The sequence below is a fragment of the Leopardus geoffroyi genome, chromosome B3 (assembly GCF_018350155.1).
Source record: "Leopardus geoffroyi isolate Oge1 chromosome B3, O.geoffroyi_Oge1_pat1.0, whole genome shotgun sequence".
NCBI lineage: Eukaryota > Metazoa > Chordata > Mammalia > Carnivora > Felidae > Leopardus > Leopardus geoffroyi.
The window spans coordinates 144,372,814-144,395,675 of record NC_059337.1 but is presented as its reverse complement, the minus strand read 5'-3'; the positions used below and the strand labels follow the sequence as shown (position 1 = coordinate 144,395,675).

The window sequence follows — 22,862 nt, the reverse complement described above, 5'->3', positions numbered from 1 at the left end:
CCGGCTCTGAGATCAAGCGAGAAGACAGGAAGATGGCCGGGGACGAGGCCCGCGCCTGCACAGCAGGGCCCGGGGGTGGGGCATAGCCCGGATCCCCGGCACTGCCTGCTCGGGGTCCCTCCTGACAGTCTCCCCGGGGGAGAGGATACCTGTGCCGTCTGAAGGTGGACAAATCACCTTCCTTTTTCACTCCGCAGAACAAAGCCAAGGAAAACATTCAAAAGAGAAGAGACCTTAACAGGTGACTTTGTGAGCGAGACCCCAGAGGACTGGGGCTCTGACCTCAGCTGCCTCCTGCGGTGGGCCCCTCATGCATGAAGTACAAGCAGAAACGATTTTCTTTCCTACTTCCCGGGGGTGGGGGCAGGATGGCGAACTCAGTTCTTTAATAAACCCAGATGTGGCGGGAAAGCAGCAGAGAGAGAAGAGAGAGAGAAGGGGACATGGTTCTGGGGAGCAAGGTGGCAAGTAACAGTGTCCTGGTGCTAACTGTGGGTCGTCTCTAAGGCTGGCTGCGTCAGGGGACCTCTCTGCCATCAGCACGAAGGCAAGCAAGATACAGAAGAAGGTAGACAGACGGTCAAGTAAAAACACATTATTCTTTATAAATAAGATGTTCATTTGTGTCTGTATTCACAGTAGAAAAATACACATTACTTCACATAGACCTTCTTTGGATAAAACACACACACGTCCAGGACTGAGGTCCGGCTCTGCTTCACTGTGAGGGCTCTGCCTCCGTGGTTTCTAGAGGGACCCCTTCCGGGGGGGCCGTCTGCAGGGCAGGCCCCTCCATACCGGCCACCATGACAACATCTTCCTCTCCGGACACCACGGAACCCGGATGGGACAAGATCAAGCCGTCAGAAGTCTGAATAAATATCTGTTCCTGTCCCTGAGACAAAAATTCATGGCACCCGTTGGTGATTTCAAAAGCCACGGCTTCTCCAGCAGCAACAATGCTCTCCAGTTCTCTCTGGTCAGCGTGCGCCTCGGGCCCCGCGGGGAAGTGGTCCACACCCCCTGCATGGCTTCCCTGGCCGCCATCGGTGGGCAGCGACCCGGCCTGGGCCGGCTGAGGCCCCGGCTCGGGCACGGTCCTGGGGACGCAGTCAGCTGGCCCCACGTCCACAGACAAAACCCTCTCCAGCAGAGGGCCGGCAGCCTCTGGAAACAGGACGTCGCTGGGGCCAGACCATGGGCCTTTCCAGAGGGAGCCATGCCTCTCAAGGTCTCCAGGCCCGGAAGGCGGCAGGGATGCCACCCCTCCAGGGAACATCAGGGTCCTGCAGAGATCCCCGCTGCCCAGGCTGTTCCCAGTTCCGTTCCAGTCTGCGGAGCGTTCCTGAGCATTCTCTCCGCGGAGGGCTGGCACGCGCCCCTGTGTCTGCGTCCCGGGCTCTCCTGACTGAGGACACAGACTCAGCCCACTGACGTTCTCGCACGAGACAGCAGGAGCCCCACACCCGCTCTTGGCCTCGGGGTCAGCAAATGCCTGCAGCTGCCGGCCTGCTCGACCAGACACCGGCGCCGTGTGGCTTCCTTCAGGACGGCGAGGGGCGTTCCCGCTCGCTGGAGGGGCAGGACCTAAACAGTTCAAGAAAAACAGGTAAGCGTCCACGTGCCGTGACACGGCCTGCTCGCTGCGCTCGCTATCCAAGACCAGCAGGTCCAATTAACTTCCCGGCAGAACACGTGGACACGTAAACTCTCCTTGCTACTCGGGACTGGCAGCTCCCAAGTGTGGACGAAGTTCAGAGGCGATACTGATCAGTCAGGTGAGGGGAGCCGTGTGGCCAACAGGGGCCCGGGTTTCCACTGCTCTCCCTGAATAAAGCTGCCCTCCCCTGCAGCAGAATTCAGTCGTAAGTTCTAAAGAGCAGAATGCCTCTTTCCATTGGAGACTGGAGGGTCAAGCAGGGTATCGGGCAGCTTTAGGAAGCAGCAGAACCATTCTCAGTGCGCTGCAGGCTCAGGGTCTGGTTGAGAGGTTCTGGTTCGAACAGAATAAAAACCAGAGGAGGGCTTGTTTCCAGGGTGAAACCTCAGCCGGCACTTACAGCCAGGCCCCAGACATGGGCTCTTCGTTTCAATAAGGGATTCGAGAGAGCCTCACAGACCTTGAGAGTTACACGGAACGAGAGAGAACCACAGGACCCCGGGAGGTGGGGATAAGACTTGAGAGAAACCAGGTTCTCTTAAATCCGGCCACAGGGGCACCCGGGAGTGAGAAGCAGGCCTGGGAGGCGCGGGGTGCACACCACGGGGAGCGCTTTACCCTGGTTGGCGGCTGGGGCTCCGCCGTCAGTGGTGTCCTGGGGCGGAGGGTCTCTTCTGGTCTTCTTCACCCAGGCCGGCGCCCCGTCCGCGGTCTGCAAAGAGGATACCCAGGGAGCTGAGCCTAGGAGGGAGCGGGCAGGCTCGCACCGCTCCTCCCCGGAGGACAGCGCCGTGGGCTGCAGTCAAAGCGCCGAAACTCGGCACCGCACCCCCTTCGACGGCACCCACCTCGTTTCCCCGCTTCTGCCGGCCGGCCTCCTCCAGCTCGGCCCGGGGGTCCCGGCCCGTGTCCCCGCTGGTGCGCGCTTCCCGCCTCCTCAGGAATTCTGTGATTCCTAAAGACTCGGCCACCTGAGGAGGGAGGGCGACAGAGAGGAGCTGCGCTCAGCAGCACGTCGACAGTAATGGCAGGGCCGAGGCGCGTCCGAGAGGGGCGGCCCGAACGACGGGAGAAAGAAAGACACGTGAGAAGTTCCGTGGAACAGCTGGGGAGAAAACGGGTCCTAGCGGAACCAGAAGGTTCTGTGTTAGCACGGTGCAGAGCAGACACCAAAGGGGTTTTTCTCTTTTAATTCACTACGCTGTCCTCAGTGTCGTCGGCAGTCAGACGGCATCGGACACTGGAGTGACTGCTCGCCTCCTGTTCTCCTGTTTTTGATTTCCGCTGGAACCGGCAGAAAACAATCCCACCCATTCCAGAACAATATCTCCTCTTGCAGGCAGTGGACAGGGTGAGGGTCTGGGAGTCTGAGGGTCATGTTGGGCCCTGGCTTCTGTGCTCCCGGAATCTTCCTGGTCCTGTGAGGGGGCTGCAGCTGCCCTGGGGGCATTCTGTGAAGCGACAGCTGTCACTGTTTGTTTACACGTGAACACAGGAAGGGACCACGGAGCAGGAGGGGAGGAGGCAGGGGAGGAGGGGCAGCAGATCAAGGTCTGAGCAGAGGACAGGCAGCCCCTCGAGTTCAGTGCCTCCCAGCCTGTCTGTGTCCCCTTGCAAGCTAAGCCACGGTCTGTGCCCCTAGGAGGCTGTGGCTCGGCCTGAAGTGCCTGCGAGTGTGGGTCCTGACAGGCGTGCACAGCAGTCGTGTGTGTCCAGTCCGCCCTGTGACGGGAGGACACCCACACCTGCCGAGCTCAGTTTAAAAAACACGTGACTCTTGGGGCGCCTGGATGGCTCAGTCGGTTACGCATCCGACTCTTGATTTCGGCCCAGATCCCGAGCTCACAGTTGGTGGGTTCGAGCCTCACGTCGGGCTCTGCACTGACAGCACAGAACCCACCTGCGATTCTCTCTCTCCCTCTCTCTGCCCCTCCTCTGCCAGCACATACTCTCTCTCTCTCTCAAAATGAATACATAAGCTTTAATAAATAAATGTTGCATTTGTATAAAACTAATGACCAAACCCCTCCCCCCCCCCAAAAAAAAGAACAAAAACAAAACAACCCTCGTTCTGTCAGAGTGTGGATCAAGACTTCTTGCTACGGAAGTAACCTAGTCTGCGTGACGCTAACCCTAAGGGGGGCAGACCCATGACCAGGTCAATGAAATCTTAAGAGCAGTTGAAGCAACACGGCCCAAGTGTTCCTTATGGTTGTGAAAGAGGGCTGTGGCTGCCCCTTCCTGCCCTCAGACGCACTAGTGGGGCTCTCCTTTCCAGGGTCCCCTGGCTCAGGCAGCAGACCCTGAGGGCAAAGCACACCCTGATGGGAACCGAAACTACCCCCTCCAGCAGTAAGGACTGCCCTGACCCAGAAGACCCCTCCCATGATTGACCCCAACACAATGACCCATTTAACCTTCACTGCCCACCGGCAGGTTCCCGCCCCCGCTGCCCCACATTTTCCTTCTCTAAACCTACAAGTATTTTCAGTAGTTTAGAGACAGTCTCTGAGACACGAGTGTGCCCCAGCTACCATTGTACAAGTATGCTTTTAAATAAACAAGCATTACTTAAAAGCATGGCATCACTCAGTGCTCCATTTCAAGGTGGGCCTGAGACCTGGGGGCCTGGCCGGCACGGACCCCTGAATGATGTGGCCACGTGGGGCACGCTAAGCCCAGCAAAGGGTTTTATCCAAAACAAGTAAAACCACATCAGTTCAAACCAGATTTCTACCCAGGACCCAGTACAGCCAGAGGCAACTTGATGGAGACAATGACAGGGGAATGAGAACTGTGTCTAAACAGCCACGGACAGGATCTACGGTCACTGTCCCCCAGTCCGCAGTAACCACTGCAGTCACCACTGAGAGAGTGTTCTGGACCTTTCAAGGTTCCGTCAGCCCGTCCGCATTCCTGAGTTTTCTGAAACAAGCACCGTTTACTTTTATATTAAAAAAATGTGGGGGAAGGGGGGGTGCCTGAGTGGTTCAGTCGGTTCAGTGGCCGACTTCAGCTCAGGTCATGATCTCACTGTTTATGAGTTCGAGCTCTGTGTCGGGCTTGTACTGACAGCTCAGAGCCTAGAGCCTGGAGCCTGCTTCAGACTCTGTGTCTCCCTCTCTCTCTGTTCCTCCCCTACTCACACTCTGTCTCTCTCAAAAGATAAACATTAAAAAAAATTTTTTTTAAATGTCGGGCACCCAGCAGCCTCAGTCGGTTAAGCTTCCGACTCTTGATTTCAGCTCAGGTCATGATGTCAGGGTTCATGAGTTCGAGCCCTGCATTTGGCTTGGGATTCTCTTCCTCTCTCTCTCTCTCTGCCCCTCCCACACACGCGCGCGCTCTCTCTCTCTCTCTCTCTCAAAATAAATAAACTAAAATAAAACAGTCATTTGGTGGGAAAAAGAGCTGAAAAGCAGTTGACTATGAAGATGTCACTACTGAAAACAGGCTCCTCAGGGGTGCCTGTCTGGCTCAGTCAGTGGAGCGAGCAACTCCCGATCTCGGGGTCATGAGTTCCAGCCCCACATTGGGCATAGAGATTACTTTAAAAAAATAAATAAGTAAAAATAACAACATTCTCCTCTTTATACGGATATCCTTCTTTTAGCAAATCTAAAAGCAAAACTTTTTTCCCAGGTGAGACTGTTACCTTGTCGTTGCTTATTTCCAGAGGCTCCTGGGAACACAGACCAGAACCACTGAGGTAATCTTGGCACATTTTCTTAACCCTTTTATGCAACTCTTCAAATTCCTTATACACAGCTGGGAACAAAGGTTTTGCTAGATGACCTGTCTCAACCTTTGTGAAGATAAAGGTGACAAGAAACGTTTAAACCAGAGGCAACGAAATGACAAATACAGGGGCTTGGAGGCGGGAAGGATACGAGCTTGTCAGGCCGTCCGCGGCCCATCATCTCCTCCACTCCCCAGTGACAGCCCACATGTGCCCGGCCCCGGACGGGGCCACAGAGCAGACCACCTCCAGGGTGACAGCCGCAGAGGGACTGAGGGCCAGAGCCCCGAAGAAGGGGTCGCGGGGGGAGCAGGAAGGGGAGACGGAAAGGTCCCGGGGACGGGCCGGCAGGCAGAAGGGGCCCAGGCCTTCACTCCTCCCGGGAGCTGTGCTGGCGCCTCTCCGAGTCAGAGCAGGCTCACCAGGGAGGAGGTGCCCGAGAGGAAGGTGACGGGGGCTGGGGGCCGGCCCTGCTTTGCTGCCACCACTTTCTTGCCTCCCACATGAGGTTAAAACAGGCAAGGGGGTCCTTGAGCAGCCTCTGGGAGACCTGGCCGAATAGGCACCGGTGGGGCCAGCAGGCTCGCCTCAGCTCTGTCCTGGAGGAGGAACACGATTCCAAACGCCCTGGCTCGTTCTAAAACAAATGCGAAGGATGTCTTTCGAAATAACTTCAAATCGGCCATGCGTCCTCTAGACACGCTCAGGAGACTCACCTTCGTCAGAAGAAACTCGTACACGGTCACCACCTGAGCCAGCTGAGGCAGCACCAGGTCCACGAGAGCCTCTCGGTCACACTGCTGGAGAAACTGCCAGAAGAAAGCATTTAACAGCTTCAAAAGCCCCAAAATAATCCCCAGCAGCCAAAAAGTTGGCGCCGAAGAATATAAAAGACCTAAAGTTCCCCCAAATCGCAGTGATTAAGCGACTCTCTAACATTCTGTTTGTTAACGATCTCACTCGATCCGTTAACAAAGTCTGTGACCAATTCTGGAATCAAAGTTTGACTCCCCTGGGACGGCTGAGTGTAGAGGGGGTACCAGGTCCTGGAGAAGGAACGGTGTTCCCTGCTCTCCGGGGGCACCAACTAGTGCCCGAGATGAAAATGCAAACAAGTGTGGGGCAGCCTGCGGTTGGGAGACCACCGCCAAAGGACAGGCCAAAGAAGAGGAGGCCCCGAGGTGAATGCAGGGGTGGGGGGTGTGGGGAGAGGGATGCGGGGAGGGCACAGTCCTCAGGACCAGGGGAGGAGCATGAATGACTGTGGGTTCCCAGTTGGGCGCAGGGCAGACCCCCGGGCAAGTCAGACAGGAAGCGAGCTTGGGGGCTCCCCTTGGAAGGGGAGGGCGGGGGAGGTACAGGCCGGGCCGCCCCGTGGGAGCGCTGAGGCTCAGGAGCCAAGTGAATTAGCAGGTACAGGAAGTACGTGGGTGTCCGCGAGGGAGGATGGCCTGAGAAACCAGACGGAGGAGGTCACCCAGGGCGGCAATGACGTGGGTGGGGAAGGGACCAGTCTCAGAGACAGGAAGTCTTAAGAGGCACAGGGAGCTCACGAACCATTCGGGTTCGTCGTCTATTAGGTGGAGATGATGATTATGGAACCAATGAAATGAAGCAAACCTGGAACTTAGCACGGGGGCAGGGTGGAGAGCGTGGCCGAGCTGCCACGCACAAAGTGCTCAGTAGATGGCGGTATTTCAAGTGTTAATGACTGAATCGAGTCGAGGACCACCTTCCCTCCTGCTCCTAAAATCTGTCATCCAGGATTAATCGACAAGCCCAATGAGAGGAAAGCGAAGTCACCAGGTTTAAACTTCCAGCTAGAATATGTAAGCTCATGACGCTTTCTAGGAAAGCTTCCGCACCGAGAACCTCTCGTCCCCTTGTGTGTGACTCTGGAGGCCCTGGTTCCCTGGTGGCCACTCTGAGAGCAGCTGTCTCGCTCACTCACTACTTCACACTCTCTTTGCTCCTGTTCACTTCTTTAAGACACGCAGCTGGCCGTTACCAGGCAAATAAATACCGCCGAGCCAAAGACAATCGGGATGAAGTTAGGGTCCCACTTTTCTAAATCAGTCCCCTTAAATTCACCAAGCTTACTTTCAAGGGACTGGAATGGAGATTCCAGGGTTCAAAACCTGAAACATGATTTTGTACCTTAAAATTTTGTATAGAAAAATAGAAACTGCCTGTTTCCTAAACTGCTTATATGAAAACATAGCTTACAATCATTCCCGAACGTGTAACGGCAGGCAGCCCGAAAGCCCTCGTTATTCCAAACCGGTAAACCTAGAATTATTTCAGGTAACACTGTTCCTGAAGTTATCACGCACTTCGTCCAAATACGTTTCAGGCGAACTATTTCGTTGCTCTGGGTGTTTTACTTTTGACTCAGAAACCGACCAGCGGATTGCCACACGCCATGCCAAAGACACGGGTTTTGAGAACAGGGTCTAAGAGCCACGCACCTCCTTGAGCCGGGCTCTGGCCGCCGAGGCGCTCTGTGCACCTGCCACGCAGGCACCGGCGCGCCCACGCGGGTGAGCGGCTCCGCCTCGCCCAAGGACGGCCTCGCTGGCCTCTGCAGGGGCTGCTGCGAACTCGATTCGTCTAGGGCCTGGGCGTCTCTCTGATCCCACGAAGGCCGAATGATTTCCATCTTCTGGTTCAGACACCAAGGCGTCTTCAACTTCTACAGACTGGCTATTCTAGAGAGCGTTACGCGCCCAAAACAAAAATGAAAGAATCATACTTTATACGCCATAGTGACAACCCTAGAGCCAAACAGTGGCACGTCAAAAGCAAAGAACTTGAGAAATTATTTCTTCTCTGCATTATCAAGACATATTAGCTATAATCGACGCACCTTAAACTTTCCCAACAGAGTTCCTTGTTGCGACATCCGGTATCAGCCAGCCGGTAAGTCTGGGTCGGCCAGCCATAACCCTGGATGTTGCCCAAAATGAAACAGGAGACTTCTCTGACACCACCGTCATCTTAAAACTGAACCTGAAGTTCGGTCATTCATACCTTACGCGTGACTTTTAAAAATGTTATTATTTTTTATCAGGTGTATTTCAAATACCATGAAATTCATACTTTGAACATCTATAGTTCAGATTTTCCTGCACTGACAAGGGTGTGTAACCACCACCACCATCTAATCCCAACACGTGTTCCTACTCCCCCCTGCAAAAGAACCCCTGTACCCGTCAGCATCACTCATTCTTCCCTGCCCCCAGGCCCTGGGAGCTGCTAGTCTAGTCTCTGTCTCGTGGATTTGCACGGCTTTTGGACAGACTCTTGGATCTGACGCCAGCTACTTCCTTCCTCCCCTCTGAAAACAGGAACAATGCACCTGCATCTCCCAGGACTGCTGGAAGCTTAAATGGATTCAAGGAACACACCTCACGTGGCAGCCGGCACAAAGTAAGTCCCCTGAACTCTTACGGAATTTTCCCTCTACGTCTTCACTAGTGGAGCTGCAGCGGCAACGCCAGGTCTGTCTGTGGCCCTCGGTGCCGTGAGTCTGCTCACGGGAAAGGACAGGAGAGACACAGGCCCGCGTGTCCCTCCCCACCGCAGCAGCTGGAGGCACCCCTCCCACGCAGTCTGGACAGCCACCGTGCCCGAGGCCAGGCCTGCACTCGGGACTCCTGCTTCTGCCGTGGGGTCGCATTTCATCACTGAAGGAAGTAGGACGTGCCGGTTAGCCTGGTCAACCCGCACACACCTGTTGTCCCTTGCAATTGTGAATAGTGCCCCTTTCACTCTCAGAAGGTCCTGGTTTGGATGATGAACTATAAATCACCATGGTCCCATTTCAACTTAAGAAAGTAGAGAGAGGGGCACCTGGGTGGCTCAGTCGGTTGAGCGTCTGACGCTTGATTTCGGCTCAAGTCACGATCTCAGTTCGTGAGTTTGAGCCCCGAGTCAGTATCTGCACTGACAGTGAGGAGCCTGCTTGCGACTCTCCCTCTCTCTCTCTCCCCCTCCCTGCTCACACTTTCTCTCTCTTTCTCTCAAAAATAAGTAAATAGTAAAGAGAAAAAAGAAAAGTAGAGAGGTTTCTCAAAAGTTGGGGTTTTACCAGCCATGAGGGGTGCAGAACCTTCCCCAACAAGGCAGCCTACAGTGTGGGCTTTGACGTTTATTTATTTTTGGGACAGAGAGAGACAGAGCATGAACGGGGGAGGGGCAGAGAGAGAGGGAGACACAGAATCGGAAACAGGCTCCAGGCTCTGAGCCATCAGCCCAGAGCCCGACGCGGGGCTCGAACTCACGGACCGCGAGATCGTGACCTGGCTGAAGTCGGATGCTTAACCAACTGCGCCACCCAGGCGCCCCTAGAGTGTGGGCTTTGAAGTCAGAAGACCTCAGTCTCGTTCCCACCTGGCAGAATCCTAGGTGTGCCCCGACGGGATGCCCACCATCCTCTGAGCCCCATGCACTTGTCTTGCACCTGACTTTCGGGGCTCTCACAGGATGGAGAAGACTTACAACACTCCCGCCCCAAGGAGGCGTGCAATCAACAGTATATTGTTAGTGTCCGTGTTACTAGTACTCAGGCTGATGCTACAGGGGAGAGAGTCCTTTTGAATCCTCACACGGGGCTGTTCCGTGGTTCTTGCCACTAGACCTCAGTACAGAGAAGCCGGGCCCAGACAAGACCTGTTCAGGCCCCAAGGAACCCATCTGTAAGCCAAAGCGGCCACCAGCCTCACCCCTCCTTCAGGAACCCCCGTCCCGCTGCAGGGAATGAGGTGGCCGGAGCAGACAGGCTCTCGTTAACAACGTCTTCCGAGTCACTAAAATCGCAAACTCCCAGCGACAGCCGAGTCAGTTCCAGTGCTGGTTTGTCTAACATTTCAGGAACTGCAAATACAATTGCCTAGCCAGAAGCACAGACACAAATAAAAGCCAACACAAGTCAAAGGAGAAGGAAGCAGGGAGGTTCAAGCGAAGCAGGTGAGGGTGACCACAGAGGTCTGCCGTTCGTTCAAGTGACCCGTCCGCATTTCGTAAATACCTGACCGCTCGTATGCGACACACGAGGGCACACGACACGTTTAGGAACCTGAAATTGCTGTCCTTCAACTGTGGCGTGGTGGTGCAAAGTCAGAGTGGCTTCGACCTGCCTTGTCTGCTTGTGAGTTTCCAAAGGGGCAAGACGCAAAGATGGCATGTCGCTGCTGACGCTCCAGGAAGCGCCCCGGGGACCACCGCTCCCAACTGAGACCTTTCTCAGGGCCCGCTGTGACTTCAGCAGCAAGACAAGAGTGCTCCGCGACTCGCGTTGCTGACCAGAGCGAGAGAATTCGCGGCTATGTTCCCATCAAACACGCCCAGTGAGGCTGGCGAGTACCCCACACAGAGGGTGCACGGCGCCTTGCTGGTCGGGCGGCCGTACAGACCAGGGGCGTGGGGGGGGGGGTGTCTCAGAGCCCCTGCCGTGACCTTGGACCTACTTGAGCCTTCACCTGAACCCCCATCAGATACCATAAAGCCTCACTTCGGGATGGGCAGGAAGAAGGACACGGTCACCAGTAGAAACATTACCTGCAGGCCACACGGTGGTGACTGGGCCCCTTCCTCACCCAGAAGAGCTGACGTGGGCAGCCCCGGGGACGGTAGGCTAGCCGTCCTGCCCTCGGCGCAGCCTCGGGTCGTGCTCCCGTTGGCCTTCTCAGACAGAGACACCTCTGGTTCTGGGTGGCCGTGGCCTGGATTGAGTTTAAGATGCCGGGCCAGGCCCCCTTTTCCTATGTAGGACTTCTCACACGTCTGACACCTGAAAGTCTTGGGCCTCAGGGAACAGCTCGACAGGTCAAACAGCGCCCGCTTTCCCCTCTGGTCGTCGTCGTCTTCCACACTCAGCTCTGAGTAATCGTCAGAATCTGACAAGCGACCGTCAGCCAGGTCCTCTGTCTTGATGAACTTATAATCTTTGGCTTTATACTTGGGCGGTCGAGATATCCGTCCAGAACGCGTCTTCACTTTTAAAGACTTTTTTAGCTTCTCTGTGTGTTTTGTGTGCAAGCTGGAAATAAAGAAATTCGCTGAACCGGATGAAACAGATGTCACCGCCGGTGGGTCAGACGCTGACAGAGGGGCCGGCGTGGCGCCCGGTCCTCGCGGAGCCACCAGCCGCAGGGCGGGCAGTGGCCTCTGTACAAACACCCGAATCGGAGGGGAGTTACTCGGGAAGCAGGGCTGCGCCCGGAGCCCCAGCACGCCGGGCGCCCCCCTGGGCGGCTGGCTCAGCCTGGCTGTCCTGGGCTGGAGGGTGGCCAGTGGGGGCGTCGGCCTTTCCTGGTCTGTCATTTCTCCAGATACTACCTTGACACAAATGGCTTCCAGTTGCTTAAAGACAGAAAGAGAAAAGCGTTAGGCTTATCAACGGTTCTACAATTTTGCTCTCATCTTAACTGTATTATCACACATGTTTCTAAATTATAAAATCCATCTTGTATGTGAGTCTATTTAACGTACCTGTACTGTTTCTAGTGATACACTTGACCTCACATCCATATGTGCATGTGGAAATATTTGCATAAACAAATTAAAAGTTCATGAAACCACTTAACATTTCTATACAAATGCCTTCTGATAGGATCTATCCTACGTTGTTTTTTAAAAAAATACTAGTCAAGGGGCGCGTGGGTGGCTCAGTTAAGTGTCTGACTTTGGCTCAGATCATGACCTCCTGGTTCATGAGTTTGAGCCCTCTATCGGGCCCTGTGCTGACAGCACAGAGCCTGCTTTGGATGCTTTGTCTACCCCCCCCCCAAAAAAATAAACATTTAAAAAATAAACACAGGGGTGCCTGGGTGGCTCAGTCTGTTGGGCATCCTACTTCAGCTCAGGTCATGATCTCGCAGCTCATGGGTTTGAGCCCTGCATGGGGGTCTGTGCTGACAGCTCAGAGCCTGGAGTCTGTTCAGATCCTGTGTTTCCCTCTCTCTCTGACCCTCCTCTGCTTGCTCATGGGCTCTCTCTCTCTCAAAAATAAACATTTAATAAATAAATAAATAAATAAATAAATAAATAAATAAATAAATAAAAGTAGTCACAATCTACTAAATTGATTTCATGAACTAATAAGAAATATCCTTCTTGGGGCGCCTGGGTGGCGCAGTCGGTTAAGCGTCCGACTTCAGTCAGGTCACGATCTCGCGGTCCGTGAGTTCGAGCCCCGCGTCGGGCTCTGGGCTGATGGCTCAGAGCCTGGAGCCTGTTTCTGATTCTGTGTCTCCCTCTCTCTCTGCCCTTCCCCCGTTCATGCTCTGTCTCTCTCTGTCCCAAAAATAAATAAACGTTGAAAAAAAAAATTTAAAAAAGAAATATCCTTCTTTACAGTAGATTTGTATTTACTTGGAATTCTTAGTACTCTAACCTGGATTCAGTTCAATACATACGCTCTTTTTTTTTTCTTTTTCAATTTTTCACGAAATCCTAGAAACAAAAAAGCCATAAGGAGCAAGGTAACACAGGTTCCCACCACCTGCCTTAAAACATGCAGCACTTCCCTTTGAGGTGAAGCTCTGTGCTGTTCTCCCAGCCTGCGTGCCTTCCTGAGGGCTATTTGTCATTCACACGCATTTTTATATTATCTACGGAGCTACCCCCCAAAAGATGCACTTTGGTTTTGGCGTGTTTTTATTATTTTTTTTTTTTTAATTTTTTTTTTTTTCAACGTTTTATTTTTTTATTTTCGGGACAGAGAGAGACAGAGCATGAACGGGGGAGGGGCAGAGAGAGAGGGAGACACAGAATCGGAAACAGGCTCCAGGCTCTGAGCCATCAGCCCAGAGCCCGACGCGGGGCTCGAACTCACAGACCGCGAGATCGTGACCTGGCTGAAGTCGGACGCTTAACCGACTGCGCCACCCAGGCGCCCCTGGCGTGTTTTTAAACTTCACGTAAGCGTACATCTGCTGCAAGCGGGTGCAGCATTTTCAGGTGTGTTACTTCCTGTCCGGCTTGTGAAATTCATCCACGCCGCGGTGTGTACCTCTCATTTCCTCTGCAGTCTGAGAACACTCTCCCGTTGACGGGCAAGTGTCCCTAACCTTGCGCTCTGGTCGTCTGCGTGGAACCTTCACGGGTGTCTGTGTTCACGTGTGTGAGTTTCTCCAGGGCACATACCTGGGAGCGGGATGCTATCTTCAACAACTTTTTAACATCGAAGAAAGCGTTCAGTGCATGTACTTCCTGATGTGGCAATTCTGCTTCCTGGGTTCACATAAGAAACACTGGCATAGGTACAAAGATGTAGGTCTTGGGAGGGTCAAGGCAGCACGGTCTGCAGGGGCAAACCACCCACCGAAGGGGAGGGCTGCCCTCGACAATATTCCACAGATAATGACTGAGCAGTTACTATGTGCCAGACACAATGTTAGGTATACACCTGTCATGGGCTCAGGGGAGAGGCAGCAAGACACAAGGCTCATGGTCTCACACTGCAAAATCGATCAGCATCAGAGAGCCTGGGCGGCTCAGTCAGTTGAGCATCCAACTTTGGCTTAGGTCATGATCTCATGGATTGTGGGTTCAAACCCCGCGTCGGGCTCTGTGCTGATAGCTCAGAGCCTGGAGCCTGCTTCGGATTCTGTGTCTCCCCCTCTCTCTGCCCCTCCCCCACTTGTGCTCTCTCTAAAAAATAAATTAAAATTTTAAAAAAGAAAGAAAGAAAGAAAGAAAGAAAGAAAGAAAGAAAGAAAGAAAGAAAGAAAGAAAGAAAGAATGAATCAGTATCCTTCTCCAGAGTGGAAAGAAAGATGAACCTCATCATCCAAAGCAGGCTTTCCCAACCTGGGCACAAGTGACATTTCAGACCATTAATTCTTTATTGTGGTGGCCATCCTGTGACTGCAGGATGTTGAGCAGTGTCCCTGCCTCCACCTACTAGATGCCGGTAGCACGCCCTCTCTTGGGACAAAAATGTCTCCAGACACTGCCAAGTGCCCCCAGCCGAGAACCACTGATTTGGGGCCACCAACAGGCCCTCTTTGGACTCGACCCCACACCAAGTGGGGCGTCAATACAAGGGTCACACGGAGCAGAATGAAAACTCCCACTGAAACCACGCGGGAGTACATCTGTCTGTGTGTGCGTTCCACATATACCACAAACAGCAGACACAATCCGCTGTCCTGGGTGAGGAAGGGTACGCAGCTGGTGCCCTAAGGCCCCTGAGGGCCAGTCCTGGGCCACCTGTGAATCAAATGACAACTATCTTTTAATAATCACAGTTGTTTCACTTACTACCACTTAGAATGTCTAAGCTCTTAGGATATGACCAGATAATGCCGTTAAAACACACACACACACACACACACACCCCAAATCCTACTGTTTTAGGAATACTTCAGTGGCAAAACTGGTCTAATTTTTAAATCGGCTCCCCACGAGTTTACCAGGTGGGTATCATGCTTGATACTTTGGTATATGTTTATTTCACTCAGCAAACTTTTACAAGGTACTTCCGTGTGCCAATACCTACACAGAAGCAGGCCAATGTGGGTGAGGGGGTGGGTGACATAGGTGAAGGGGATTAAGAGGTATAAACTTCCAGTTATAAAATAAGTAAGTCATGGAGGTGGAGAGCACAGCATAGGAAGTGTAGTCGATAACGTTGTAATCACATTGTACGGTGCCAGATGGTGACTGCACTTACTGCGGTAAACACTGAATGATGCCCAGGCTTGTGGAATCGCTACCTTGTACACCTGAAGCTAATATAATACTGTATGTCAACTATACTTCAGTTAAAAAAAAAAAAACAAAAAACATTAGCCAAGTCCTAGCTTCACTGAGGAAGAGGGCAGTTTCCCCGGCCATGCCTCAGTCACCTGCAGACCTGCCGAGTCAGGACCTCCCACCCCGCAATCTGTACTTTGAAAAGCTCCACTGCCAATCTGGAAGGCAGACTAGGTTCCCCAGGAATGCAGACAGGAAACAATGACATCATGGGGCAGCAGGCGCTATAAGAGAGGCAGGAGGCAGGAACAGCCTGGTGGGTGGGTGGGGGAGGGTCTGGCTTCCCAGAGAGACCTGAGAAGGCCGAATGGAATTTTGGCCAGGTGGACAGGTAGTCTGACGTGCAAGGAAAAAAATGAGCGAATGCACAGACGCATGAAAAATGGCACAGCATACTGGAAGAAATTGGGAATGTTTCTGTGGTGCAGGAATGGGGGGCATGGGAGGGATGGGAGCCCAAATCCGACCCACGGGAGTGCGTCCACTGGGTCTGTGCCTTCTGATCCGCACCACCCTCCCCGCAGAGAACCACGAGACCGGGGTCCTGTAAATGCACACTCCACCCTCCCCCCAACACTGCCTGTCCCCTTCCATATTTTCAACTGGGACCCACACTTCCATCTCTTCAACTAAGTCATTTCTGATCCCCTCAGCCCAAAATCAGTTCTCCCTTTCTCTAAGTGCATCAGTCCTTTATCTCTAGTTTTCCGACCTCGATGAGAAGTTGCCTGAGTCACGTTTTACCTCATTGGTTACATCATAACCTCCTTGGGTGCAAGGAACACACGTGGTTTGCATCGGTGGCCCCCGTGGCACAGCTGGGGCTGACTCAACAGCCAACTTACATTATTGTGAGTGCAGGTCGAATTTATGTCATCCCAATTAGATCAGCCACAGAACACGGTCGTGCTGCTTAATGCTGATTAAGGTCGCTTGCATTTGACGGGAAATGTCACTTTTGGACTCTTCAAGCCGCCACACCAAACCCAAAGAGCTGGGGTCACCTTCAACAGGTGCTGGAGTGGGAGAACCCTGGGCAAAGTCACCCCGCCTCTCGGAGCTTGTTCCTTATCTGTAAAGTGCTGATACGAACACTTCTGTGCACTTGCCCAGAAGTAAGCCCCCTGTGATGCCAGGCATTGAGTAGACGCTCTGTACACAGCAGCCACCATCACCCGTCTCTCTCTTTTTTTTAATGTTTCTTTATTTGGGGGGAGGAGCAGGTAGAGAGAGAGGGAGACCCAGAATCTGAAGCAGGCTCCAGGCTCCGGGCTGTCGAACTCAACGACCGGGAGATCATGACCTGAGCGGAAGTCGGACACTTAACAGACTGAGCTACCCAAACAGCAGCCACCGTCGCCCTTCTGACTCCGCCTGTGTGGGAGTCCGAGCTAGAAAGCTCATCCAATGTCAATAAGGGAACCAAAGCCCAAAGAGGTTGGGTTACTCAAGGTCACACCTCTAGGAAGGAGTTTGGGCAGATTCATAGCTGTCTTCTCAAACTTTGGCGAGACACCTCTCCAGTCCTGACCCCCAACCGGGTACAACTCCCGGCGGCCAAAATCACTCGGTTAAAAAAAAACAAAACAAACAAAAAACAACGAAAACTGTTGATTCTATCCTCTCTGTCTGTCTCCTAGTGGAAGCGGCATCTCTCTGGCAACTTTGGGCCGAGAAGCGCTAGTGTCACGTGCAACCCCAGTTCTGGAAGGGGATGTGGCTTTACAGACCACAGGAAGGACCTCTGGCTGCAGGAGCTCCCCCTGACCCCCTGGGCTTGGAAGAGCAGCCTCTGGTCTCCACTCCCCTAGTAACCAAGAGCTGCGGGCCCCAGGAGGTAGTAACGCAGCCAAATGACGGGGTGTCGCAGGCGGAGTGCTCTCCCGTATCTCCCTCGTTCAGCGCGCGGCAGGCGCCGTGCCGGGCACTGGCTACAAAGCCGGGCACGACCCCCCAGGGTGCCAAGTCCCGCCTCAAACCGCTCTGTGTGCTCAGTTCTGCCCCAAGTCCCCGAGTTGGCAGTCGCCGCCCTCCCCGCTGGTTCGTTTTCATCCCTCCACGCCTCGGCTCCGGCGTCAGGCCTGAGGGCTCCTCGCTCTAAAGCAGCGTCCCCCGCCCCCGCCGCGTCCCTCCCCGAGTCTGCCTCTCGCTCTGCACGGAGAGTGTGCGAGGCCGCGCTTGCGCCGAGGCCGGCGCCTGGAACCCAGCGAGCGCTCGACGGACGCCGAGTGAACGGACGCAGGCCTGCGCGAGGGGCCGGGCGGCACGGAGGCCGCGGGCAGCGCTCGAAAGCGGGACCGCGGCCCAGCAGGCGCGTCGCAGGAGCTGCAGACGCTGGCGCGGTGACCGCTCAGTGTGGGCCGCCCGGAGCTCTCGGGCGGGCGGACGCCGCCTCTCCTGCCGCGCCGCTGCCCGGCCCCGCTCCGGGCCTCGGTTTCCCCACGTCCCTCCCGGCGCCTCACCTGGGGCGGCAGCAGGCGCGGCGGGCGCGGGGGCTGGGCGCCGGGGCCCCGCTGCAAGGCGGCCTGCTGCGCCGCGTCCCGCAGCCGTCGCGCCGCGTCCTGCGGGACGAAGGGCGGCGGCGGCCGCTCGGCCGGCGGCTGCGCCTTCGTCACCTGCTCCAGGACCCGCCGCAGCTGCTCGGGGTCCAGCGGGGCCACGCGCGAGGCGCTGCCGCCGGGGCCGGGGGGAGCCTGGCCGCCCCCGCCGCCGCCCCCATCCTCGCTGCCGTCCTCGGCCTCCGGCTCCGCGTCCGCCATGGCCGCCGAGACCGGGACTCGAACCCGCGTCGCCGAGCGACGGCGGCTCAAATGTGCGTCACCTGGGAAGAGCGGGGGACTACGAGTGCCCCGCAGGCCAAGACACCTTGGAAGGAGACCGCAACTGGTCGAGCCGGGCGGTGGGCGGGGCCTGGGTTGGCTCCGCCCCGTCGCCGCTTCGCCAAGGACAGAATGGGCCTTATTTTCCTCTGCCTTGTCACCGATGTATTTCATTTTCAGGTGTCGCTCCTCCAGGAGCTATCCAGGGCCTCCCAGGCGGAGGTCTCCGGAGTTCCAGAGTCCCTTAGCCTGTCCAAAAGTTCACACTATCCAAAAGTTCTCGACGTCATGTGCACTAGAGTGCATTAGTCCCACGTTCTGCTTAATATAGATCCAGCAGGGGATCCAAAGTGTGCTCCCCTTTTTTAAAATAATGAGTTTTATTTTATTTATTTTTAAATGCTCATTTATTTTGAGACAGAAAGAGGGCGCGGGCGGGGGAGGGGCAGAGAGAGGGGGAGAGACGATCCCAAGCAGGCTCTGGGCTGTCAGCGTGAAGAACCAGAGGCCGGTCTCAATCTCCTGAATCCTGAGATCGTGACCTGAGCGGATAACGACTGAGCCACCCAGGCGCCCGTATTTTATTTTTTTAAATAGGCTCCACACCCAACCTGGGGCTTGACCTCACCGCCTTAAGATCAAGAGTCGCAGCTCCACCACCCGAGCCAGCCAGGCGCCCCTGAGGTGCGCATTTTTAACAAATGTGCGCCCTAAATTGTTCCCAGGTCGATACATCCACCCATACTGGGTGCACCTTAAGGGCCAAGATGATGTATTACAACAGTGCTCAGCACAAGCGCCAGCTCAGATCAGGGAATGAATGATGCATGGATGAATGTGACCGAAGGAAGGAAGGAAGGAAGGAAGGACCTCCCCACCCCCCACACTTCAGTCCCATCCATCATAGCTCTACCACTCCCTCTTCTTCAGCCCAACCTTTCCATTCCCCCTCCTCTTCACTCTACTGGCTCTGTGCATCCTTCCCATCCAGTCTTGTAGCTGCTCGTGTATGTGTGTTTCTCAGCTCCCCTCCCCAGAGAGGACAGTAGGGCCATTGGTCAACAGTTATTAAGCATCTGCTGGGTAAGTCACCGTGCTTGCCTTGGGACCGTCCTGCCCTCTGTATACAGTCCAGGCAGCAGCAGGAGGAGGAGGAAACTGGCGTTTACGGTATAATATGATGAGTGCCTTGATGCCCATAAAAGGGGGAGCCTGGGGAGCCAGGCTGATGTCCGCGAAGGTTCTGGTAGACTTTCTGATCATTTTTCTCTCCACGCGGTCATCATCATCATAGTCAATACTCATGCTGGATTCACTAAGCTCCCAACAGTGTTCTAACAATTCATTAATAGCCTCACTAAGGAGTGGCCAGAGGGGAGATCAAATTTGTGGAATTTGTTTCAATTCCTTAATCCTTCTTTCTTTAACTTTGAAATAAGACCTTCTCATTCTCACATCCTCAGATGTCAGAAAGGTCCTCTCTGACCCCTAAGCCAAGAACTGCCCTCTTCATTTAGAACAGAGTACTCACTCCATTTCATCATGTTTTTGAGCCTGTTGGGGGAGAGGAGATTTTTCTTCTATGCTCTTAGGTTCAGTCCTTAGGGGCCTGTGAATTAAGGTGACAAAAGACGGATTAACAAAAGAAAAGACAAAATTTAATCATGCATTTTTATTAATGTACCTACAGAATTCACATAAAAATGTGACTCATAGAGAAAGTTAGACGTGGGACCTATATACCATCTTAATAGGAGAAGAGAAGCGGGGGAAGGGCACTCGTGGAAAAATAAATGCCTTTTAAGAACGATAAATGGACCCTTACCAGAGTAGATGGGAGATATGACAGCTTTGTGACAATGCCTGTATGGGTGTGATTCCAACTGCTTTCCTGTGACAAGAGTCCACCTTTCCTGATCGGTCCCAGGGAAGGGGATTTATGACAAATGAATCCTTCTGAATTTTTTGGGAAGGCTCTACTTTTAGGCAGATAAGACTTTTCAGTTCAAATGCCTCCTGCTCAAAATAATTTTTATGCCACACAGGTGTATTCTGGACCCCTTCCAGCCTTGTTTGGGACAGTGTGCTGCCCTGAGGACAGCAATCTCAGCTGGCTCCTCTTCTGCTGGGTCCCTGCATCTAACAAGGTACCCAACACAGATATCCAAGGTGTGATGTCCAAACGGTTATACTCAGTGTCAAGAGCCCCAGGTTCTCCTTCCTCTTTGGAAGAACAAGGGTCCCATCGCTGGCATTTAATGAGTGCTTTCACTACACACTGAGCACTTGCCAAGGGCTTTATGACTCTGGTCTACGGACTTGAGCTGTTACTGAGTTATACCAGAGCTTAACACATATGTGAGAAAAAGAGTGAATGTTTAGCAGATGTTCCCATTGGATACTTTTCAAACATGGCTAGAGCTCCTACTAGACCCTGATATAAGATGGCATTAGCCCTAAAATAACTGGCTTTTGTGTTAAACCACACATGCCTGAATACTTGGCGGAGACTTGAACCACGAGTGAGAAATTCACCCGGTTGCCTTCTGGCTGCAACTGGCAGAACCAAGAGGAAAAAATATGGAGCCTAAGATCTCTCTGAAAAGGAAGAAAGTAGCAAGAGAAGGTTTCCAGATGCTTCCACAACTGTGTCTCACTAAAGACATGACAGGTGTTGGCTGGTCATTGGCTCCATGGGGGTTGGGGTTTGTGTCTTCTACTGTTCTGCTTCTAGAATCGCGAAGGGCCTGCAGTAGGAAGGCGCTCCCTAAGCATTTGTGGAATGAATTAAGTCCAGACCCGGATTTTCAATTCTAAGAACTCCATGAAAATCGGAGACTCCACCGACAGTCCTCAGAAGCTCTGCATTAGGAAGCAACTGGCAGCGGCATCTGAGAGCAACCTAAACAAACAAACAAACAAACAAACAAACCAAGGACAGCTGCTGGTGAGCGCAGCGGGCGGGGACTTGGAGGGACGAACTTGCGCGGGATCCTGCCCCTTTCTCCCCAGTGGCTGCCTGCGCCAACTTCGGGGCCGAGTCCAGAACGATTCTGCGGCTCGCCGCTCACAGCCCTGGAAAGGCATGTTTAAACAAACAAAAAATAATAATAGCAATAAATAAAATGAAGTAAAAAAAGGGGGGGGGGGCGGAGAAAAAGCTTCTTTCTGTGGCCCGTACGGGGATCGAACCCGCGACCTTGGCGTTATTAGCACCACGCTCTAACCAACTGAGCTAACCGGCCACTTGGCGTTTGGGCGCCTCCGTCAAGTCTATGAGGTTTCTACGCCTGCGCGGGGCCGCCGGCGGACTTCGAGCCTTCAACTCTCTCTGCAACTGTCGTCATTCCCGCTGTCATCCCTATTGGCCAGAAGAAAACACAGAGCCTCTTTAAAGAGAATAAAGTGGCTCCTTACCACGAATCGAAGGTTTTCACGGGGGAATGCAAATTATACATGGGATGCTTGGCTCAGGAGTAGGATTTTCAAACACTGCAACTCAATGCTTTTTTTATGTATCTCGAGAATCCTTCCGGCGTGGAAACTTCGTGTATCAAGAGCTTTGGTGTGGCTAAATAAAGCTTAGAGAATGCAGAAAACCAGATAGAGAACAAAAGAACCACCGAATCCCCCACCGCCCCAAAACAACGGCAGCGTTGGTTGGTATCGTTCCTGACAATCCTTTTTCACTGCACAGGCTTATTTAAAAATATATATTTGGCATTCAGTTCGACCTTGTTAAAAAAGAATATGATCTTTTATCTTACTTTTCTGTACTTAATATTCTATCATTATCATACCCCTAAGCAATTGCAAATGTCATTTTTTAAATGTTTCCTTAGGTGGATAAGCCATTGTTTCCCCCCCACACCCCCCGCCCTTTTTTTGATGTCTGGCAAATGTCTTCGTTTTGCCCTCTCTTGTTAACTAGCACATGATTAAATCATGAAGCAGTTGCTGGGTGGGCAACGGGTAGTACCCACTCCAAAGGGTTAGTGTCTGAAAAGATACTGTCCCCCGGGGAGCTTTTTGGTCTCTGAGTCCCTGACCTCCTGTGCTCTGGGAGTAGGAGAAGGGAGCCCCAGCTTTTCACATTGTCCCTCTGGTCTGATTACTCAAAAAAAAAAAAAAAAAAAAAGGCGGATTATCATCAAAGTCCCTTGTTGCAAACAGCAGAAGCCCAGTCTAGCTGATCTTAACAGAACAGATGTTATTAAAAGGAGGTGTTGAGTCAGGTTTAGTCAACACCTACTCATTAAGCCTGGCAGTGCCCTAACCACAGGGAATTAGCTGTGAGCCAAGCAGACCTGATCCTGTCCTCACCAAGCCCACAGTTTAGCAAAGACAGGTGCTAAGTTAGTATGGGTGGAGACACTTAGGCATCGCGCTGAGTGTAGGTAAACAGTGCCAGGGGTGGAAGTTTGGGGCAGGTTTTTGAAGACTGGGAAACTTGACTGCATTCTGAAGGTCAAGGATGGGCAAGTATAGGCCCAAACAGGTAGAGCGCTCTGGGCAAAGTGAAGTGTCTGCAACCCTGTCCATTTTGCTTGTCGCTGAATGTCCCGCGCCTAGCACACTCTCTGGAATAATAGGAGTGTAATAAATAGGAGTCAGGGGCGCCTGGCTGGCTCAGTCAGGAGGGCATGTGACTCTTGATCTTGGGGTCATGAGCTTGAGCCCTGCATGGGGGGTAGATTATACTTAAATAATAATAATAAATAGGAGTCAGATGAATGAATGAGCTAATTGCAAAATCACATTTTAAAACATATCAGATCAAGCACTTTCTCTGTTCAAACCCTCCCCTCCTGGCCCAGCCCTGCTAGGGCTGCCAGATTTAGCAGCCCTAAATAATTTAGTGTATGTCCCAGACAATATGTAG

At 53.3% G+C, this 22,862-nt stretch overlaps 1 protein-coding gene and 1 non-coding gene across 3 annotated transcripts; both read right to left on the bottom strand.

Moving 5' to 3' along the window:
- Positions 1 to 580: 580 nt before the first annotated feature.
- Positions 581 to 17,973, bottom strand: ZNF839 (zinc finger protein 839). 2 transcript variants are annotated; one of them, XM_045448307.1, is made up of 8 exons: positions 17,624 to 17,973; positions 10,959 to 11,762; positions 7,868 to 8,107; positions 6,116 to 6,208; positions 5,316 to 5,465; positions 2,509 to 2,631; positions 2,279 to 2,372; positions 581 to 1,587 (listed from the first exon to the last, which is right to left on the bottom strand). In XM_045448307.1, the coding sequence occupies exons 1-8, from the start codon at positions 17,918 to 17,920 to the stop codon at positions 719 to 721; spliced, it is 2,670 nt and encodes an 889-aa protein (XP_045304263.1). In that variant the 5' UTR covers positions 17,921 to 17,973; the 3' UTR covers positions 581 to 718. The 2 variants fall into 2 exon arrangements, with proteins under 2 accessions (XP_045304263.1, XP_045304264.1); XM_045448308.1 differs by lacking the exon at positions 17,624 to 17,973 and adding an exon at positions 16,007 to 16,278.
- A 3,178-nt stretch (positions 17,974 to 21,151) lies between these two features.
- TRNAI-AAU lies at positions 21,152 to 21,225 on the bottom strand. The gene has a single exon. It is a non-coding gene; the product is annotated as a tRNA-Ile (tRNA).
- Positions 21,226 to 22,862: the final 1,637 nt, after the last annotated feature.